The sequence below is a fragment of the Balaenoptera borealis genome (genome assembly GCF_965194805.1).
Source record: "Balaenoptera borealis genome assembly, chromosome: 11".
NCBI classification, from domain to species: Eukaryota; Metazoa; Chordata; class Mammalia; order Artiodactyla; family Balaenopteridae; genus Balaenoptera; species Balaenoptera borealis.
Window position 1 is genome coordinate 49,167,064 of NC_138868.1, and position 22,474 is coordinate 49,189,537.

The 22,474-nt window shown below is 40.8% G+C and overlaps 1 protein-coding gene across 1 annotated transcript in view; it reads right to left on the bottom strand.

The window, feature by feature from the left end:
- Window positions 1-22,461, bottom strand: part of NLRP14 (NLR family pyrin domain containing 14) — a 64,453-nt gene extending 41,992 nt beyond the window's left edge. The window contains 5 exon segments of the mRNA XM_082341698.1: window positions 871-2,063; window positions 2,065-2,468; window positions 10,607-10,662; window positions 10,664-10,676; window positions 11,492-22,461. Coding sequence (XP_082197824.1) covers window positions 871-2,063; window positions 2,065-2,468; window positions 10,607-10,662; window positions 10,664-10,676; window positions 11,492-11,792 — 1,967 coding nt within the window. The 5' untranslated portion in view covers window positions 11,793-22,461.
- Window positions 22,462-22,474: the final 13 nt, after the last annotated feature.

Consider the following 22,474-nt stretch of genomic DNA (forward strand, 5'->3'; position numbering starts at 1 on the left):
TTTCTGGGTGAACTTCTCTGAATCTCAGTTTTATAATCATAAAAATAAACTGAGATATGGTTTTGACCAGCATTAAACTGGATAACACGTTAAATATCCCGTGTACTGTATAACTGTATACCACATAGTAAGCCCTCCATTAATTAAATCTGGAACTGATACCATAATTCAATTCTACCCCCAGACTTAGATGGGTAGAGTCAGAAAAGGCAACTCGAGGAAGGAGAGAGGGTAAAATAGTATGCATAAAATGCTGAAGGTTCATTTATTCTTTCAAAACATTCCTTCAGCACCTACTATTTCTTACCCACATCTGACTCTCTCCATTTAGGTGTTAAAGGGCTGAGACCTTCCATACAAAGGCCAAACTATGTCTAGGTAATGGGGAAGGTGAGTGAGGTCAGTAGAGTATAGTGAAACAGCCCAGATAGATGACCTATGTAACCTGGGTTCAGCAAGAAATTCCTGGTCCCCCTCCTTCGGGAAGGCATTATTTTAAGAAGTTAAATATCATCCTATAGTGGCTGGAAGCTAGCCATATGCTGTCTCCCTCCTTGAGGACTGAAGCACTCATTCCACAGGTGCTGGGAGTGTTGACAGCTGACAGCTCTCAGCCAAGTCCTTCTCTTGGGACTGCCCTCAGGCCAAGAGAGCTACATCAGGCACGTTTTTGCCCATTCCTCACCAGTAGTTGTGACTGGTCAATAGGGGGTTTCAGTGCCTGGCCTCCTTGTCTCAAGGTGGGACAATTCTGAAAGGTTATCCTGGCTCTGGGACCTCAGTTAAACAACTCCGCCCCTCCCTCTGACAACATCTACTTCCTTCACTCCCTCACAGGGCACTTCCAGGGAACTGACCTAGCACACTTACCAAGTTTCAGCTGGGAAGCTTGAGTTTAACATCTTCTTCTCAAATACCACAATTACAGTCAGTTTAATGGTCCGTAAACACTGGCAATGCTTCAGGCAGAAGGAAGACACAAGCAAATGGATTTCCTCACAAATATCAATGACAACCTTTTGGAAGTATCTCATTGCCTGGCTTATAAATACTTCATCTTGAGTCTCATACAGGTGGTAAAACAACTCCAGAAAAACCAGATGTGATGGAAAATGTTCACTGTTTCCTAGTGTTTCCATCCACTGAAGTATCTCCCATTTCATCTCCAGTGACATTTTACAGTTAAGAGTTTCCTCCAGTTGTTTCACTCGATCTTCCTTCAAAAGGCCAAACAAAAAGCATTTCATGTGCAGCAAATGGGGGTCTTTATAACTGCTCCTTTCAAGTACCAGCTCCAAGTCTTCAAAAGACTGAAAGGAATTGTCCCTGGTGCCCCAACTGCCTTGCAACATATAAAACATTGCTGCAGAAAACTCCTGAATGTGCAGGCGGGTGAGCACATAGCAGTTTTCATACTCTGTGTCCTTTTGAAGAATATTCATGTCCAGGAAAACTGAGACATCAGCTTTCGCTAACCCATGCCTTCTGAGATTTTCCTTGTAAAATACACATGTCATAGTCCGTGCTCCTTTGGCAGCCAAGTGGCACAGGCTTCTCAGTTGGGTTTGGCTGGGTAGACTAGGAAAGCTTCCCTCTACCCGTGTCAACAAGCTAGAGACACAGCAGGTAAACAGAGATGTGGTTGTCTTGCAGGTCAGTGTGATATCACCACCCCTCTCCATTTGCTGCTCCAGACAACTACAAACGACCCAGCACACTACGGGGACTTTGCACATGCTAAAAAGCATCTCATTGTTTCTTAGGGAACTGAACACTTGCAAGGCCCACCTCTCATGTTCAAAAAATTGGTAAATATATGCCTCTCTCGCATCCGCAGACCTACCTAGTAGCTGTATAGAATGCTGACTCTTCAACAAAGGCTTTAGTTTCTTACAAGCTGTGAGTTTTGTCGTCACCAGTAAGGACGACTCAGGGAGCTTCACTTTTCTCAGCAAACTACTCATGAGGAAGGACACGGGGTGTACCAGGGTCCAGTCTGCACACAGCACACACTCAGGTTCCTCAAAGGCAAAGTTCAGTTCATCAAAACTATCAATAATAAAAAAGGAGACTACTCGGCTGGGACAGAATCCTTTCAATGGGGCCTTCTGTGCTGGGCCAGTCCTTTGATATCGTTTGAGCAAAGCTTCTCTCTCTCAACTGGTTAATTTCTCTTGCACTGAGATAAAAAACATAGGTAAATTTCTGCTGGTAGGGGTTGCCCTGTGCCCAGTCTAACATCATCATTCTCACCAAGGTTGTCTTCCCAACGCCAGCAGCCCCCTGAAGGAGCACGGTCTGTGGCTGCGAACCTGTTCTGACATCCTCATCAAACAAACGTTCCAACAGTTCTCGGCCTTCCTGAGCAATTTCATGACAGAAGTTTTCAGATTCTCCAAGCAAATGGTTCTTATCTAACATTATGCAAATTTTTTCCCTTATTTGAACTCTGTGTTCTGCTCCATCACCTAAATCAGTTAGAAGGGAGCCAGAAGATACACATGATCAGAATTAATTCTATGATTTTCAATCTTAAGAATATTGCACTTAGAGCAGGACCAAGAAGTGATACATGCTTAAATCAAAGTACAGCTGGTTTAAATGAGAAAAGAATGTAAATAAAACAAAAATATTCTTGTAGGTTTAAAACTCACATTATAAACTGAAAAAACAGAACCCACAATGCAGAAATTAATGATGGAAAATAAAAATTAGATTCGTTCTAGAAACACTTTTTTTTCTTCTCTGTACTTCTATTCTACAGAGAAAAAAGAGGGTATATGTGGAGAACAGAGCCATCATCCAGATAAAAAGAGAACACAGGCAACAATTAACAATAATACCCAGAGAGGACCTGAAGACAGATCTGAATCTACAGATCAAAATCATCCACTTTATACAGATAAACCATTAGTGGACATGAACAGCTGTAGACATTCTCCCCAGGGAGCAAGACGGCTAAGCCCCACATCGAGCTTCCCACCGTTGGGGTCCTGCACTGGGAAGATGAGCCCACAGAACGTTTGGCTTTGAAGGCAGCAGGGCTTACTTTCAGGAGAGCCAGAGGGCTGTGGGAAACACGACTCTGCTTTTAAAGGGCACATACAAAATCTCACATGTTGAGACCCAGGGTAAAAGCAGTAATTTGAAAGGAGCTCAGGTAAGACCTAGGATCTGATCTTGGAAAGCCTCCCAGAGAGGCAGGAGGCAACTGGGACTCATCCATGGGACACAGACACTGATGGCAGCTGTTTGGGGAGTTCCTTCTAACATGAGGACACTGGTGCTGGCAAGAGCCATTTTGGAGTCCTTCCCCTAGCTCATTAGCACCAGGACCCAGCCCTGCCCACCAGCTGGTTGGCACCAGTCCTGGGGCACCCCAGACCAAGCAGCAACCACGTAGGGACACAGCTTCACCCACCAGCAAGACGATAGAAGCCGTAGGCCCCCCTGAGCATCCCAGCTGGCCCAGGACCCAGCCCCCAGACCCCCACCAGTGGGCAGACACCAGTCCCTGGACCCTGCCTACCAGCGGGTGGACACACCAGCTCCAAGATATCTTAGGCCCCTCAGCCAGCATCCTTGGAATCCAGCCTCAACCACCAGTGGGCCAGCATTGGCCCCAGAACCTGCCTTCATCTACCAGCTCTAGGACCCCCAGGCCACAGCCAGCCACCCCAAACCTGGCTCTGCCCATTAGTGGGTCAGTACTAGCCCTGGAACCCCTCAGAGCTCCACAGCCAGTCACCTCTGGACCTGGCTCCACCCAGGGGTGCCAGGACAGACTGGTCCAGTCCTGGCACCCCTGTACTCCCAAAGCCAGTCACCTTGTAATCTGGCCCCACCGACCAACAGGTCAGCCCAGACTGTGTAGCCAGTCACACCACGCCCCAACCCCACCCAATAGCAGGACAACACCAGCTCTGGGAACCCTGGGCCTGCAGCCAGCCACCCATGACCCAGCCCCACTCACCAGCAGGACAGCACCAGGACAGGGAATCCCCAGGCCATGCAGCCAGCCGCTCCAGGACCAGCTCCACCAGCAGCCAGCAGCCTCTGCACTAGGCAGGGCCTAGCAACCAACCAGGCCAGGGGCCAGCCATGCCTACCTGTGTGTCCACAGTAGGCATGTGGCCTGTTGCAGCCCTGCCACAACAGAAGGGCCCACGCAGCCCACACAGGGGTCACCACTAGAGCATACAGCTCTGTTGACCAGAGGGAAGTGTGCTGCTGGGCCTCATAGGTCATCTCCTAAATAAGGCCACTTCCCCAAGATTAGAAAGCACAACTGACCTACCTAATACATAGAAATAGACACAGAAACAACTACAAGAAAAAAACTGTAAAAAACACAAACACACGGAGGCTAAACAATATGCTACTAAACAACTAATGGGTCAATGAAGAAATCAAAGAGGAAATAAAAAAATACCTAGAGACAAACAAAAATGAAACCATGATGATCTAAAACCTATGGGATGCAGCAAAAGCAGTTCTAAGAGGGAAGTTTCTAGCAATACAATCTTAACTCAGGAAATAAGAAAAATCACAAATAAACAACCTAACCTTACACCTAAAGCAACTAGAGAAAGAAGAACAAACAAAACCCAAAGTTAGTAGAAGGAAAGAAATCATAAAGATCAGAGCAGAAATAAATGAAATAGAAATGAAGAAAACAACAGCAAAGATCAATGAAACTAAAAGCTGGTTCTTTGAAAAGATAAACAAAACTGATAAACTTTTAGCCAGACTCATCAAGAAAAACAGGGAGAGGGCTCAAATCAATAAAATTAGAAATGAAAAAGGAGAAGTTAACAATGGACTCCACAGAAATACAAAGAATAAGAGACTACCACGAGCAACTATATGCCAATAAAATGGACAACCTGGAAGAAATGGACAAATTCTTAGAAAGGTACAATCTCCCAAGACTGAACCAGGAATAAATAGAAAATATGAACAGACTAATCACAAGTACTGAAATTGAAACTGTGATTAAAAAACTCCCAACAAACAGAAGTTCAGGACCAGATAGCTTCAAAGGAGAACTCTATCAAACATTTAGAAAAGAGTTAACACCTATCCTTCTGAAACTATTCCAAAAAATTGCAGAGGAAGGAATACTCCCAAACTCATTCTATGAGGCCACAATCACCCTCTTACCAAAACCAGACAAAGATATCATGAAAAAAGAGAATTACAGACCAATATCACTGATGAACACAGATGCAAAAATCCTCAACAAAACACTAGCAATCCAAATTCAACAATACATTAAAAGGATCATACACCATGATCAAGTGGGATTTATCCCCTAGGAGAGTTCAGTATCTGCAAATCAATCAATGTGATTCACCACATTAACAAATTAAATAATAAAAATCATACGATCACTTCAATAGATGCCAAAAAGCTTCTGACAAAATTCACATCCATTTAGGATAAAAACTCTCCAGAAAGTGGAGATGACCATACTACTCAAGGCAACCTACGGATTCAATGCAATCCCAATCAAAATACCAATGGCATTTTTCACTGAACCAGAACAATCTAAAATTTGTATGGAAACATAAAAGACCCCAAATAGCAAAAACAATCTTGAAAAAGAAGAACAAAGCTGGAGGTATCACAATCCCTGACTTCAGACTATACTACAGTAATCAAAACAGTATGGTACTAACACAGAAACAGACACACAGAACAATGGAACAGAAAAGAGAGCCCAGAAATGAACCCATACTTATATGGTCAATTAATCTACAACAAAGGAAATATGAATATATAATTGAGAAAAGAGAGCCTATTCAATAAACGGTGTTGGGAAAAGTAGACAGCTGACATGCAAAAGACTACTTTCTCACACCATATACAAAAATAAACTCAAAATGGATTAAGGACTTAAATGCAATGCAAGCAACCTAAATGTCCATTGACAAAGGAATGGATAAAGAAGGTGTGGTACATATATACAATGGAATATTACTCAGCCATAACAAAGAATGAAACAATGTCATCTGCAGCAACATGGATGGACCTAGAGATTGCCATACTGAGTGAAGTAAGTCAGACACAGAAAAACAAATATTATATGATATCACTTATATGTGGAATCTAAAAAAATGGTAAAAATGAACTTATTTATAAAACAGAAATAGAGTCACAGATGTAGAAAACAAACTTATGGTTACCAGGGGGGAAAGGGTGGGGGAGAGATAAATTGGAAATTGGGATTTACATATACACACTACTGTATATAAAATAGAAAACTAATAGGACCTACTGTAGAGCACAGGGAACTCAACCTATATGGGAAAAGAATCTAAAAAAGAGTGGATATATGTATATGTATAACTGAATCACTTTGCTGTACAGTAGAAGCTAACACAACATTTTAAATCAACTATACTCCAATAAAAAATTTTTTAAAAATACTTAAGTGTTAAGACCTAAAACCATAAAACTTCTGGAAGAAAACATAGGCAGTATGCTCTTTGACACTGGTCTTAGCAAAATTATTTTGGATATGCCTCCTCAGGCAAGGGAAATGAAAGCAAAAGTGAACAAATAGGACTACATTGAACTAAAAAGCTTTTGCATTTGAGGGTATTATGCTAAGTGAAATAAGTCACACAGAGAAAGATATAATATCACTTATATGTGGAATCTAAAGAAAATGCAAAAAACTAATGAATATAACAAAAAAGAAGCAGACTCACAGATATAGAGAACAAACTAGTGGTTACCAGTTGGTGGGGAGGGGCACTATAGGGGTATGGGATTAAGAGGTACAAACTATTACATATAAAATAAGCAACAAGGATATATTGTACAACACGGGGAAGAGAGCCAATATTTTATAATAACCATAAATGGAGAATTCTTTTAAAAATTATGAATCGTTATATTGTACACCTGTGACTTATATAATATTGTACATCAACTATACTTCAATAAATAAATAAATAAATAAAAAGCTTTTGCACAGTGAAACTATCAGCAAAACAAAAAGGCCATCTACTGAATGGGAGAAGATATTTGCAAATACTATATCCATTAATGGGTTAATATCCAAACTATACAAAGAGCTCATACAACTCAACATTAAAAAAAACCCTGGTGGCACAGTGGTTAAGAATCCGCTGGCCAATGCAGGGGACACGGGTTTGAGCCCTGGTCCAGGAAGATCCCACACGCGGCGGAGCAACTAAGCCCGTGCGCCGCAACTACTGAGCCTGCGCTCTAGAGCCCACGAGCCACAACTACTGAGCCCGAGTGCCACAACTACTGAAGCCCGCGCGCCTAGAGCCCGTGCTCTGCAACAAGAGAAGCCACCTAATGAGAAGCCCGCGCACTGCGACGAAGAGTAGGCCCCTCTCGCCGCAACTAGAGAAAACCCGTGTGCAGCAACAAAGACCCGACACAGCCAAAAAAAATAAAATAAATAAATTTATTTAAAAAAAAAAACCCTATTGAAAAATGGGCAGAGGACCTGAATAGACATTTTTCCAAAGATGACTTCAGATGGGCAACAGGCACATGAAAGGATTCTCAACATCACTAATCATCAGAAAAATACAAATCAAAATCACAATAAGATATCACCCCACATCGGTCACAATGGCTATTATCAAAAAGACAACAAATAACAGGGGCTGGCGAGGATATGGAGAAAATGGAACCCTCGGGCACTGTTGGTGGGAATGTAAGTAGGTATAGCCAGTATGGAAAACAGTAAAGAAGGTTCCTCAAAAAATTGAAAACAGAACTACCATACGATACAGTAATTCTACTCCTGGGTATTTAGCCAAAGAAAATGAAAACACTAATTCAAAAAGATATATGCACCCTTATGTTTATTGTAGCATTATTTACAATAGCCAAGATATGGAAGCAACCTAAGTGCCCCTCAACAGATGAACAGATAAAGAAACTGTGGTATATATACACACTGGAATATTAGCCATAAAAAGGAATGAAATCTTGCCATTTGTGACAACATGGGTGGACCTAGAGGGTGTTATGCTAAGGTAAGAAGTCAGACAGAGAAAGACAAATACTGTACAAGTTCACTTATATGTGGAATCTAAAAAACAAATGAAAAAACATAATGAAACAGAAACAGAGTCATAGATACAGAGAAAAACAGGTGGTTGCCAGAGGGGTGGGAGATGGGAGGAATCTAGAAATAGATGAGGGAGAGGTACAAACTAAAAAAGAAAAAGAAAGAAAGAAATGAACATTGAAGCATAGCCTGAAGAATATTTTAAAGAAAAGAAAAAAATTCCCAAGTGTCCAAGTAGAATGAAAATATAGTTTCATCTTTTCCTAGTTCAGTCTGATTCCTTCTTCAGAGCTCAATTTAAATGTCACTATCTCTGGGAAGACTTCTCTGAACTCCAAAGATAGATAGTTCTCTCTTTTGTACATTCTCAGAACACAGTATATTTTTCATTCACAGCACATATCTCAAGCTGGAATTACTTTAATTTTTAAAGCATATAATTCTTTTCTTTGTTCTACTAGGGCATTCAGTGCAAACACCTAACAAAGTTCATATCCCACTAAATTATGCTTAGTTCTCCCCCAGGGGAAGGTATGGTATTAGAAGTCAGATACTCTTTCTTTTTATGGTATAATATCATACAGTGCTGTACTTTTAAAAAATTGGGATTATAAGGATGATCTTTACTTTCTTCTTTATACTTTTATCTATCTTCCAAATTTTCCAAAGTAAATTTCTATGGAGGTAGAACCTTGGTTTCCTAAATTTACGGCCAGTTATACCACAAAAATAAGTTTCCTTATATTGTATCAGAAATTAAGGTCCAAGCAGGAATTTATCTTCAAAATCATTTAATACAATAAGAACTTTTTATTTATTAGTGCTTAGAATAAAGTAGGTTCTCAATTATTTCTTGAATGAAATAATGTAGCCCATTAGAAAGCAGCATAGCTGAGCTAAGCTGGTCCAGTTTTCTTTGTATTATAATTCAATTTATATAAACTGGAATTCAGCCATATAGAATTCAAAACAAAGTAGGGGTACTGGAAATGGTATTGAACTAAGACTGAGAAAACCTGGTCCTAGAAATTACATTTTACGTAGACTAGTTGTCACCATCCTGGAACTCAATTACAGCATCATTTCTTTTCTTTTTTAAATTAAATTAAATTAATTTTTTATACAGCAGGTTCTTATTAATTATCTATTTTATACACATCAGTGTATACATGTCAATCACAATCGCCCAATTCATCACACCACCACCACCACCCCCTGCCACTTTCCCCCCTTGGTGTCCATATGTTTGTTCTCTACATCTGTGTCTCTATTTCTGCCTTGCAAACTGGTTCATCTGTGCCATTTTTCTAGATTCCACATATATGCGTTAATACACGATATTTGTTTTTCTCTTTCTGACTTACTTCACTCTGCACGATAGTCTCTAGATCCATCCACGTCTTTACAAATGACCCAATTTCGTTCCTTTTTATGGCTGAGTAATATTCCATTGTATATATGTACCACATCTTCTTTATCCATTCGTCTGTCGATGGGCATTTAGGTTGTTTCTATGACCTGGCTGTTGTAAATAGTGCTGCAATGAACACTGGGGTGCATGTGTCTTTTTGAATTATGGTTTTCTCTTGGTGTATGCCCAGTAGTGGGATTGCTGGGTCATATGGTAATTCTACTTTTAGTTTTTTAAGGAACCTCCATACTGTTCTCCATAGTGGCTGTATCAATTTACATTCCCACCAACAGTGCAAGAGGGTTCCCTTTTCTCCACACCCTCTCCAGCATTTGTTGTTTGTAGATTTTCTGATAATGCCCATTCTAACTGGTGTGAGGTAATACCTCACTGTAGTTTTGATTTGCATTAATTTGATCTGATTTGATTTGATTTGCTCTAATAATTAATGATGCTGAGCAGCTTTTCATGTGCTTCTTGGCCATCTGTATGTCTTCTTTGGAGAAATGTCTATTTAGGTATTCTGCCCATTTTTTGATTGGGTTGTTTGCTTTTTAATATTGAGTTGCATGAGCTGTTTATATAAAGATTTTTCTTTTGATGTGGACCATTTTTAAAGTCTTTACTGAATTTGTTACAATATTGCTTCCATGTTATGTTTTGGTTTTTTTGTCCCCAAGGCATGTGGGATCTTAGCTCCCCGACCAGGGATCAGACCCACACCTGCTGCATTGGAAGGCAAAGTCTTAACCACTGGACTACCAGGGAAGTCCCTACAACATCATTTCTAATGGAAGAGAGGAGATGCAAAAAGCCAAATAATCCCTGTCAACTCAGGGACTCTTCAGTCTATAAAACAAGATATCAAGATACCTTTGTTCATCAGACTGTCAATTTTTGACTGGCCACTTCCAAATACTGCTCTTTTGAGGCTTTGAATTAACATGGTCCTGTTTCTGACTTTGTCCAGAGAGCCAGTTTTGTCAACTCTTTTTGAACAATAATCACAGAACAGGTGGGATATTGCAAGAAGTTAACAAGGGTTGAACAAAGGTCCCCTGGGAGATAACTTTCCCCCATCATGCTTCAAAAGCTCAAACCTCCCAAATCTGACAAAAAGCCCATCTACTTACCCAGCACTGCTTCCTGATCACCTTGTACCTCTCTGGCCCCAGTGTCCTCTGGTCTCAGTCTGGACTGTCCCTGCAACAGGTTCCAAAAGGATCGTGAGATTTACAAAAAACAAGGAGAATTTGGTGATGGCCAGAACAGGGGCCAGAATTTTCCTCAGTGGTCCAATTCTATGATCATCTGGGTTTAAGAAACTAGAGCCAACAAAGCCTCAGACTCCACCAGCTTAGCTGAGGGTGAAGTGATGTGGCGTGAACAACACTGAGGCATGATACCTCCTGCCATGCTTCCCACCCTGTAACTCTAATGCAGGTAGTCTAGTCTAAGCCTAAGTTTCCTTGACTGTACTGACCTCACAGGGATATGGTGAGGCTCAAAAGAAATAATGGATATACATTTTGGAGCTCTAAAGCCTTGTATATGAATAAGGAATTTTAGATGTCTACAGAATTTCACGCCTGGGAATGACTAAAAATACTGTTTTGCCTTATGTCCCTTAATAAGTTTTTGCCCATTCCTCATATTTCAGTAAAGATTTTAGGTCATATTTGAGTGTCCTCAAAATTTAGACCAACCTAGGACTTTATTTGTAGTTTAGGCAAAGGAGCACTAGATGGGGCAATTCTTTTCACTCAATTCCTTTAATCATTCTAATTGGTACAAGATGGATGAATTACCCCCAATTAAGGAGCCAGGTTGAATAACAGTACTCAGAACCCTCCAGCCTGTTTAGTGTTCCTCAAATGATCCAACGTACTTGAGCACCATGGAGCTTGTGTCCAAAGAATGGTTTAATCCCCAAGTCCCTCTCATAGAATCAATGGGCTCAATCAAGAAGGAACCACTTCCTTCTTCCCACCCGCAGATGTGAGTCCAGCATGACTCACAGCTGATCTCTGCGTTTGCTCTCTCACACAGATCCTTCAGGTTCATCTTGCCAAAGATTTTGAGAGCCACCTCCCAGGCCTGCTCTCCTGGATAACACTTGTTCATCAAGTTAGCCAAATCCTCCCGCTTGGCCGTCTTCACTTCAGACCAGGGTATCCTGCAGGATCCAGGTTCCGAAGTCTCATTCTTTAGGAGTGACTTGAATCTATTTAATTCCTCTTTGTTTAGCTCCTCCAAATACAGTAGCAGCCCAAAATCAGAAAAGAAGGAGGAAGATGACAAGTCTGTCATCTTGTCCATGGATCAATATTCAAGCTTCAGTGGGGAAAAAATAATCAAAAGAACGTGGACTAAATGGGGCCTATGGAAAAGTAAGTTTAGAAAATGAAATACCTCTAAAAACATAGATTAATTCAACAAACCTGTGTTGAATCCCACTGTATCAGGCTCAGTACTGACTTCCTGTCCACTGTAAACGTTTTCTATCAAAAAAACATTCTTCTAATATAGACCCATCTATGTTTCTTCCACCTTCCCAAGAGTTACTCCCAGTCCCACACTTATGAGCTGTAAGAAATAAAGAAAGGCAACCCATCTCTCATTACTCTTCTGCAAAGCAAAGATGTCAGAACCAATCTCAGAGGACTGTGGTATGGATTAAATAAGGTAGAGTTCATATATCAACTGGCTCAGAACAGGCTCCTACTAAGTATTGGCAAATTTCTTCATTCTCTCTCTCCCCCACCAACACTCAACATACATCTCAGCCTATAAAACGTTGTTATTGTACCCCCATCGTTACTCTTGAAGCACATTTGTCAACATTGGCATATATCACCATTTACCTCTTGTCATGTCATCTCTGGTCACAAATCCATACTAGTCCCTGAAGATCTGCGTTCTTAGCTCACAAGCTACTTTCACATCCACTCCCCAACACCACAATTATTCTGGGTGAGCTCAAAGTTAAAGCCCTTCCCAAACAGCATTCTCACCCACCTCAACCCCCATGACCTCATTCCACTGCAGCATTTCACTCTGATGCTCTTACTCAGACTTTATCAGCAGCAGCTACCCAAACTCTGCAGAGTCCCTTAATTAAACCCTTAAACTAATACCTTCCAGTTAATTGAGCAGTTTCACGCCCTCACTCCCATGGTGACTGTTCTTCAAATGCTATCAAATCCTAGTCTTTTGAGCCCTCTGTTTTCCTCTTATTTATCAGCCATCTTAAGAGCCTTATTCAGTTTCTTATTTAGCACGGGTACTGCAGTCAATCGTTTAAACCGTGTCTTCAAGTTCCTCATCTCCTCTTCAGTGATTTGCCTTAAGAGACAGAGCTAGTAAGTGGTACAGCTAGAACTCAACCTAGATCTTTCTCCAACCCCCTCTCCTTTCCAGCCTTTCATATGCCACCCCCTAATCTTGCCAATGGGATTGGATAAGATTGATGGGACAAGTAAAAATGTACAGAGGGAGATTTTACTTCTTAAACAGAAGGCGAATTATCTGAAAATTATAAAGTAAATCAGGACTTTCTCCTACAGTAACCGGTGAGCTATCGGCTGTTTTAGGGTTTTGTTTGTTTTGACTGCACTGCAGAAATAATCTAGATTATAGATTAGGATCTGACCAAAACAGGTTCCATAGTAATTTTTTTTTTAAAGAAGCAAAAAGGAGAAAATTTGAGGAAACTTCAAAGGAACACTGAAATTCCTCCAGAACATACAAAATACAGTAGGTGAGGGAAAATGTGATATGTAATGTACAGTTATCACTGCATGGGAGCCTATCTTTTCCTTCTTCTTTCTTGTAACAAAAGAAGGTGGCTCTAGCCCCTTTTCTATAGCTCATTCCTTCACCCCTGAATCTCATTAGAGTCAGGAATTATTAAGGGACTTAATCCATCAGAAATCTCTCTTCACTTCTCTAGCCTCAACTTCTCCCTGTCCTCTAAGTCCTTCTCATTAGCATTTAAACATGCCCAAGTCCACTTTAGTCTTCTACGAATGTTTCCTTCACTTCACATCCCCTTCATTTTCAGAGTCAAACGTCCTCACAGCCTTCTATACTTTATGTATTATACCTCCTCAGTCCCCTGCAACCTAACTGTTGCTACCACAATTCCACTGAGATAGTTCAGACCAATGCCCACCCTTTTGTAAAACCCACTAGATAGGCATTTTAAAATCAATTTTCGTATCTGTAAGCAGGAAAAATAACAGTACCTCCACAAGGATTGGAAGATAACACATGCACCTAATTTACAGGGTGCCATACGTATAATACTACTATTTTAACAATGCCTTAATTGTTGATATTTTGTCCCCCCTTGGCTCTCATAATATCCCATACTTCCTTCATTTTCCTCCTGCCTTTCTAGGTGCAACTTTGAGCAGAGATCTATAAGTTCTGAATCCTACTGGGTTTCTACTATATGATATCTACAACTCTGACAGAGAGTACAGTATACTTTGGCTTCCTTCCCAAAGGTTTTATGCGTTCTTGAAGGAATTTTTTTTTTTTTAATTTTGTGGTCTTCCTTTGTTTACATTTTTGGGAAGAGGAAAACAGATGTTGTCTGGTGTGGCTCCTCTTCTGCGATGGCATTCATAAATTCCAAAATGTTCTGAACTAAAATGGGAACCCATGGCCTAAGAGGATCTATTTCAATTTGCAAATTTATTGATGTAAAATTTTACCACCTATAATAATGAAAGGATATTTGTTCAAAATAAATTTTTCACTCAGCACATATTAATAATTACCATATTTGTTGAGGATCTACTGTGACAGGGTCTTTATGAAAATTTTCTCTAGTCCCAAAAGTTTGGTTTTATCCACATTTTACAGATACAGGGACTCAGAAATTAAGAAGCTTGCCCAGGTTACAGAGTTGACAAGGAGCTTATCAGACTACAAAATTCATTCTGTTTCTACTAGGTACCACTTGCCTTCTAATTTCACTTTATTTTCCCAGACACTGGGAATTCAGATTTAATGAAATCTGTGTGGCTATGCTCTGATATCTGACCCCGTGCTGAACACTGGGCTAGGGGAAAGGGAAGACCTCTAAATATATAATGGCAGTCTTCTGAGCTCTAGCAGTTCCAGAACACAAAGGAAGGAGGAATTCTTTTCCATAGAGGGTAGAGATGAGAAGGTCTTGGAGAAGTTACATTTTATCTAGGAAACAGGATATTCCCACCCTTTTCATACATTCCTGTCCGATTTCCTTTCTTGGGCCACTGTAATCTCCTATAGCAGTTTCTCAACCTCACCACTATTAACATTTTTTGCCAGATAATTCTTTATTTGGGGGATACTGTAAGTGCATAGTATAATGTTCAGCAGCCTTCTTGGCCTCTACCCACTATATGCCGTTAGGACCCTCAATCTCCCACAGTTGTGACCAACAAAATGTCTTCAGACATTGCCAGATGTTCCCAGGGCAGCAAATTGCCCCAGTTGAAACCAATTCCAAAGCCTTACCCTCTACTGCTTCGTACACAACTCATCAGCCCTTCTCTATGACATTACCATAACAAATCAAAGAAACAGAGTAGATAGCTCAGAAAAAGGCATTCCCATGAGATTGTAATGTATGATAGAAGAAACATCATAATTGGGAAGGGAAGCATTCAGTGTAGATTATTAGGACAACTTGTAAACCATTTAGACAAAAATTAGTATCCTCAGAATAAATCTCAGATACATAAATTAGTACATTGTTAATACTTCAAACAAGGCGGGGGAAAAGCAGAGCATATTCATTACACCTTAGAAAAGGAGGAACTTACCCGCTTGGGCACAATAAGGGAAATGATCAAGAATCAGGATGAATATCAGGAGATATATTGTTAACTATGTGGAAATTAAAACTTCTTGTCCATAGGAATTCAAACACAAAAGGTAAACTGAAAACAGCAAATGTTTTTAGGAAATTTGACAAATAACGAGTTGAAGTTTAAATTAGTAAAACCACTTTAGAACTGTTGGCATTAACTAGTAAAATTGGAGATGTGCACCCAGACCCAGATCTTGGTTTCTAATACCATTCTCCAATAAGAGGAATGAGGGCTCCTTGGAGAAATTGCTGATTCTAGAACTGGGGCTGGGAGTATACAAACTGAGTCTAAAGCTTCTTGTTATGCCAGAAAGTAAGGAAAAGAAAAGGATGAGGTAGGTCAAAAAGATACAAGAACCAACCCAAAAGAGCTCCCAATGGCAAAAGTAATGTAGTATTATAACCTAAAGTATAAAGCAAATGTTCATAAGTCCGTACTGATATAAATGACTGAATGAATAAATTAATGGGGGGAAAGAGACAAATTTTACTTACAGAAGAATTCCAAATACTTTATGTAGCTATTCCTTCCTCCAGGAGGTGGATCTTAACCCCAGCCCACGCCCACCCAGGAGTGTGGATCATTCTTAGTGATTTGCTAAGTGGAGAAACCTGACACTCTGCCCTAGCCTGGTGATCAAGGTTAATATCATCAACCATAAGTCACTGTTGACAGTGTGTACCACTGATGTGATTTGATGAGAATAGCATATAACCACTGTGATATTCTTCCCCCAAATCCATAATCCCAGTCTAACCACGAGGAAAATTTTAGACAAACCTAAATGAAATGCTACAAAATACCTGGCCAGTAACTCTCAAAAATGTCGAGGTCATCAAAAACAAGGAACGACTGAGAAACTGTCACAGACCAGAGGAAACTAAGGAGACAAGATGCCTAAAAGTATTGATAATATGGTATCCTAGAAAGGATCCAAGGGCAGAAAGAGTACTAGGAAAAAAAAATAGTGAAATCTGAACTAAGTGTGAATTAATAGTTTTAATTAATTGCTTTAGTTGTTACAAATATACTACAGTAATACAAGATGTTAAAAATAGGGGAAATTGGGTAATGGGTGCACAAGAACTCTTTTTTCTGTAAATCTAAAACTATTCTAAAATAAAATGGTTGTTTTTAAATTAGATTTATGCATACACGATGGCCTAGCAATTACAGTCCTCAGAATATATTATACCTAACAGAAATGTGTGTGTGCAGGTATATGCCAAGAGACATACAAAAATAGCCATAACAGCATTGTCTGTAATTCCTAAGCACTGGAAAAGATCCAAGAGCAAACCTATAGTAGAACCAATAAATAAACTGGTAAATTCATAGAATGAAATCCTATGGGGCAATGAAAATATATGATCTGTAGTTACATGCCACTAGAATGAATCACACAAACATAATCAGTGAAAGAAGTCAAACCCCAAAAGATTATATACCATATAATTCCATTTATAAAAATATCAAAACTAAAAAATAGAAAACTAAACTGGTATACTGTTTATGTATGTATGTGTAAGTGTTAAAGCCATATTTTTAAAATGGGCTGGGGTAAGGAAGTAACTACCATAAAAATCGGTTTAGTGTTACCTCTGCAGGGAGGGAGGGACTTGTAATCAGGAAGCTTCCCCTGGGCTCTTGGGCACTCTATAGTAATGGTAATACGTTAGTATAGTGTAGTACGGTAATAGTAATCTATTCCTTGACCCGGTGATGGTTTACATGGATGATCACTGGGTTATCGTTCACTAAGATGCACATTTATGTTTAATGCAGTCTTCTATATGAGTTACAGTCCCCTCTAAAATATGGTTTTAAAAAGGTTCATATCACCAAAAGACATAATACAAATATATTAGAAAAGCACTGAAATAAAATTATTGTAAATAACCTTTTCAGACAGGGGGAAAATGGCTAACAAGTAGTTCAGAAAATGTTCAAACTTAAGCAGATACCAAAACTAATACAAACCAGGTGATATCACTCCATGCTTATTAAAATGGCAAAAATAAACTTTAAGAAACAATACCGTATGACGATGAGAATGGAATGAAGCAGATATTGTTAGTGTAAATGTTAATTTGTACACTCTTGGAAAGCTGCAGGTTTCACAGCTCTGGAGAACTTTAAAAATATGCATGACTGTTCAATCAGTAACTTCTCTATGTGAAATTATCCAATGGAAAGAATTCCAAATACAGAAAAGAAAGTTTTGTGCATAATAGAATAGTAAATAATTGTCAGCAAATTAAAATTTAATGATGATTAGTGAAATAAATGCATAAAAATATGGCACGCACTTGATTTCTCAGCCATTAAAATGATCTCGTCATACAGCAATATGCAACACATGCATGGTTAAAAGCAAATGGTAGGAGCATTAAGGATTACAACTAAGGAACTGAAACCTCTGCATAAAAAATGGATGAAATATATCAAAGTATTAACCACTGTTGTGTTCTGGGTTTAGGACAATTTGTAACAACTTTCTTTAATCAGAATACATTACTTCAATACGTGGAAAAATAAAAAGGTGAGAGAGGCAATATCAATTTGTTAAATCTCAAAGAGATAATGAATGCCTGCCAACTGTACTTGAATATGGAGGGTGGGAGCTCAGTGGAAACCTCTGTGAAGAGAGCAATTTTAGGTCTCTGCTGGGGGAGAAGGAGTGGGAGTGATAAAGCCTCACTATTATGGGTAGAGGGTGACTGATGCAGGGAGCAAATATGCGCTATTCTTTTTAGAACTTTGTTAGAAGAGGAATGAGAGAAATTGGTAGCGAGGAGCACAGAGACTGCAAAGTTTTAGGCTAGCGGTTTTGTCTTCAGTCGGGCGAGGGGGTTGGAGGCGTCACAGGGTGGAGGAATAACGGCGGAGCCCAGGTGGAGGGAAGATTCTGGGATTGAAGGATAAACACCTGCTCCGGGCAGAGGGGAGAGAACCGTGCCTGAATTCATCAGAACTCTTGACAGTGGGGATAATCATACCACCTGACATCAGGAGAGTTAAGAAACGGGCATTGCCCGCGAGTTAAAGGCTACACTAGGTCTTCACCCAAACTGCACTCATTACCCACGTGGGTACCCCGGTCCCGGGCTTCCCGCCTCCCCAGGTGCAGAGGACTGGAACCTGGGAAGTGGCCTCTCCCGCCCGGTCACCGCCGGCGCCCTCTAGCCAGCACCGTTCTCCACCCCCGGGGTCCTAGCAGCTCTCCTCTTGGGCCTCGGGCCGAGTTTGCCTGCCCTTTCTTGTCTTCCACACAGAATCCGGGCGCTGGCAAGACGCTCACAGGATTTAACTTTGTATTTTAGAGCAGGCAAAATACACGCAGCGAAGAGGACGGTCATTCCATACCTGGGGTCACACGGTGGGCATTGGTGGCGAAGGTTCAATTCCAGCGCTGAAAGCCACGAACTCAAGAGGGAAAGGAAAGAGGGAAGGGAAAGGCTCAAGAGTTACCTGCTGTCTGATGCGAAAGGGGAACTCACTCTGACTCTTTACGCCAAAACTCCCTCCTGCGCTTCAAGCCGAGCAAACGCGCGCAGAGTGCTGCGTGGGCCGCCCGGGATGCTTGGACCCTCACAGCCCCGCCCAGAGAGTGTCTCTTCCCATTGGCTCGCGGGGCAAGGGGCTGTTCCCACTCTCCCGCTCCCGGCCTGCGTCTTAGACCGGCGCGTTACCACGCCCTGCTCCTAGGCAAAGATACACTGTTCATTATAGGACCTTCTGTGCGCAGCACACCTTGGGGCACGCAGCCTCCTTTTCCCGATAACCAGTAGCATGTGGGGAAGAGAGAGTCTGGGAGTTGGACCCTAGCTATGGATGACCTTTCCCAGACAGGCTGACTTATAATAAGCTGCGTCCCCTTATTCATCCATCCAATAATCCCTATAACTGTTGAGCACCCACTTCGTGCCTGACACTTTTCTGGGCCTTCTCTAGCAGGGAACAAAACATTCAAAATTTTGCTGCCGCCCCCCGCCCCCAGACGCCCACACCTCCCATGGAGCTTACATTCTACTGAAGGAGTAGAGATAACCAACTGCAGTGTATCAGATGGTGATCATCGCTAAGGAGGAAAACAGTGGGTAAGGGACCTAGTGCTTGGGGGTGGGGGCTAGGAGGTGGGTCCTATTTCTCTTTGGGTGGAAAAGGAAGACACTCTGCGAAGGTGACATTTGCAGAAAGTGAGGGCATGAGCGATGCAGATATCCTGGAGATGGAGCATTCCAGGGGGAGGAAATATCAAGTGCAGAGGCCCTCGGGCAAGAGTCTGTCTGATAGACATGAGGAACATTTGAGTAAATCAAGCATCATGGTCATCATGACCCTGTGTTGACATATAGATAGTGGAATTTCATCCAAATCCCAGATCTCCTGTGTGAATTTATGGCCTTGGCCCCTCAAAGTTGGCTTAGACTCTAATAAATCCAGCAGCTTCAGCAATTAGAATCGTCTAACTCTCAGATGAGAGACCTCAAATTAAATGGGCAAATGTGTGTCCTCTTAGGATGGGGATTACCCATTCTAAAGACCCCCCCTTTTTTTTTTTCCTCTTGACCTAGCAAGATTTGGGAGATTGTGGAGTTGTCCATAGCCTCATTTAAGGTAACACTTCTCCAGCTGGAATCTTCACGGAGAGCTTTAAACCTTATTGGCAAAGTAGGAGTCAGCATTCATTGTCATTAAGTAAATGTCCACTCTAGGCAGCAGATACTAAGGGAGCAGGCCTGCTAGTTGGCAAGATGGATCCAACAACCTCAATCACTCAGAAGTCAGAGCCTTAGATTGTAAACATTCATATAAAAACTAATTCAAAAGGATAACCAACAGTGTGAGGGTGAGAGAAAACAAAGTACACTCTCTTGGTTTGGCTCCAGCCTACTATATGGATTGGTTATATAATAGCTCTTCAAGTAATGTGCTAAATATTTTATTCACAAGTCCATACAGCTTAAGAGAAGCTATGAATGTTAGAGGTTTTGCATCTGAAACCATTTCTAACATGCTCATAAAAAAACCATGAAATAGAACACATTTATTTCACAAAAAAATTAAAAACTGAGGAGACTATTAAAGAAACGAAGTTTTAGAAACTGAGGGTCCCAGAACTGTACCTTAGTAAAAATGAATTAGACACTTTCATTTTTATTTTATTTACATATATCTGAAAATATTTGATTTTATGTGAATGCTTACGTTTTATAATATGCATTTTAGGGCAATCTTTTTGTTTCTTTTTGACTTAGCTCTCCCACTAAAAAAACTCCTGTGAAGAACATGTTTGCCCTTTATTGCATCATTATTTAAAAAATTCTGTTTTGCCTTTTCTCTATTACTTTTGGTAAAATTTAATTTTCCATGCCTTCTTTCCTTTTTTTTCTTAGTATATGTGCTGCTGAAGCAAGCACCATGCCTTTTTTCCTTGAAAAGCTAAATAATAAAATTGAAATGCAAGTCTTATTAATTAACAACTACTAGGGAAAGGCATTTCTGAAAAAATTTATAGATGTCTCCACAAGCCCTTGCAACTGGAAGGAGAGACACCATTCTTCTTCATAAAACTAATCTAACAAGGTGAAAAGTGGAAATCAGTAATAGAATATCCATCTTGTTTTGCTGTGCAATAAGGAGATCTGCATAGATATTCATAATGCTACCATCTTGTTCTATTTCTGCTAATATTGCACTTGAAAGTGTTAGTTGTACGGAGTACTCCTATAAGATACCTGGACTTTTGAAAGTATTGCAATGCCTTGTGAAAGTAACTTTTAACATCTAACATGAATTCTGAGTGATTGTAGTCCTTGTTCTTCTGATAATAATATTATAAATGACATCTCTGTGTTACTAGAAGGTAAAATGCTTGGAGGTTTGTCAAATAAGAAAGCTTGTGATTTCCCTTATCTCCCACAAGCACAGAGGTAAAAGTCATGAAATTCCTTTTTTACTAAGAGTCTGAGAGACTCATAGGCCCTCAATTTTCTTCCTATCTTTACTCACAGTGATCTCTCCCAATAAATGAACCACATGAAGTACATCAACTATCTGGAATGTATCCTTTTGCATTTTTTTCTCCATGCTTGTATAATTATACTCACAATAACATACAAACACACACACACACACACACACACACACACACTGAGTTACACAATTTGAATTATATTTTGTTTTTTGCATCCTGAATTCCTCACCCAACAAATAATTTTGTGCGTTGGCTATTAATGCTCTCTCCCCAGCCCACTTCACTCCACCAAATAGAATGGCTCCATACTCCATAGTGGATAAAGATTTTTATCCATTTAGTTCACTGTGTATCCCCAGCACCTAGAACAGTGGATGAGTCCATCCACACCTCATGAATGCAAGACGGGACTGATGTGGAAACAAATATGACAAGTTGAAAGAAAAACAATTAGGCCAGAATGGCTAATACGGCAAAAGGGAGCAGAATAATGAAATATGGAGTCAGAGAGGTAGGGAATTAGATGAGAAAAGTATGGCCCTATATGTAGGGCCATATAGGTCACTGTGAGAACTTTGGCTTTCACTTAGGAATAAGCTAGGGAGCCAAGTAAGGGTTTTGAGCAAAGTGAATAATCACAATTATGTTTTGAGAGAATCATCCAGGATCCTCATGAAGGGGATTGGAGTAGCAATAGCAGAAGCGAGGGACCAGTTAATAGGCTATTAACAATAATCCAGGTGAGAGAAAATGATGGTAGCAGAGAAGCCTAGGTCTTGGCAGGAAGAGAGCAGGAAGGAAAGCCCCACCCGACCAGCGAGTTACCAGAAGAGAAGCGGGTCCCCATAAAACGAAATTTGAAAAGCCCTCTTCGCGGCTGTGTGCCTCGAATTTAGAGACGACGCTACAGCCAGAGCTAGTGGGTTGCCCATTCCGCCGAGTGCGCGAGACAGCAGGCGTTACCACCCCTCGCCCCCCAGGGTGACTGTTTCCCCGAATCCCCAGCCCTGCCCCCCCTTCCCAGGGGCCCTAAAAACACCTAGAACCGTCCCATTAACGTTAGTATCTTGGGGGCTCAGCCCCATCCTCGGTTCAGAGTGCCATAGTACACAATCCTCTCACCCCAGAACGCTGATGGTTTAAGGCCGGGTCTC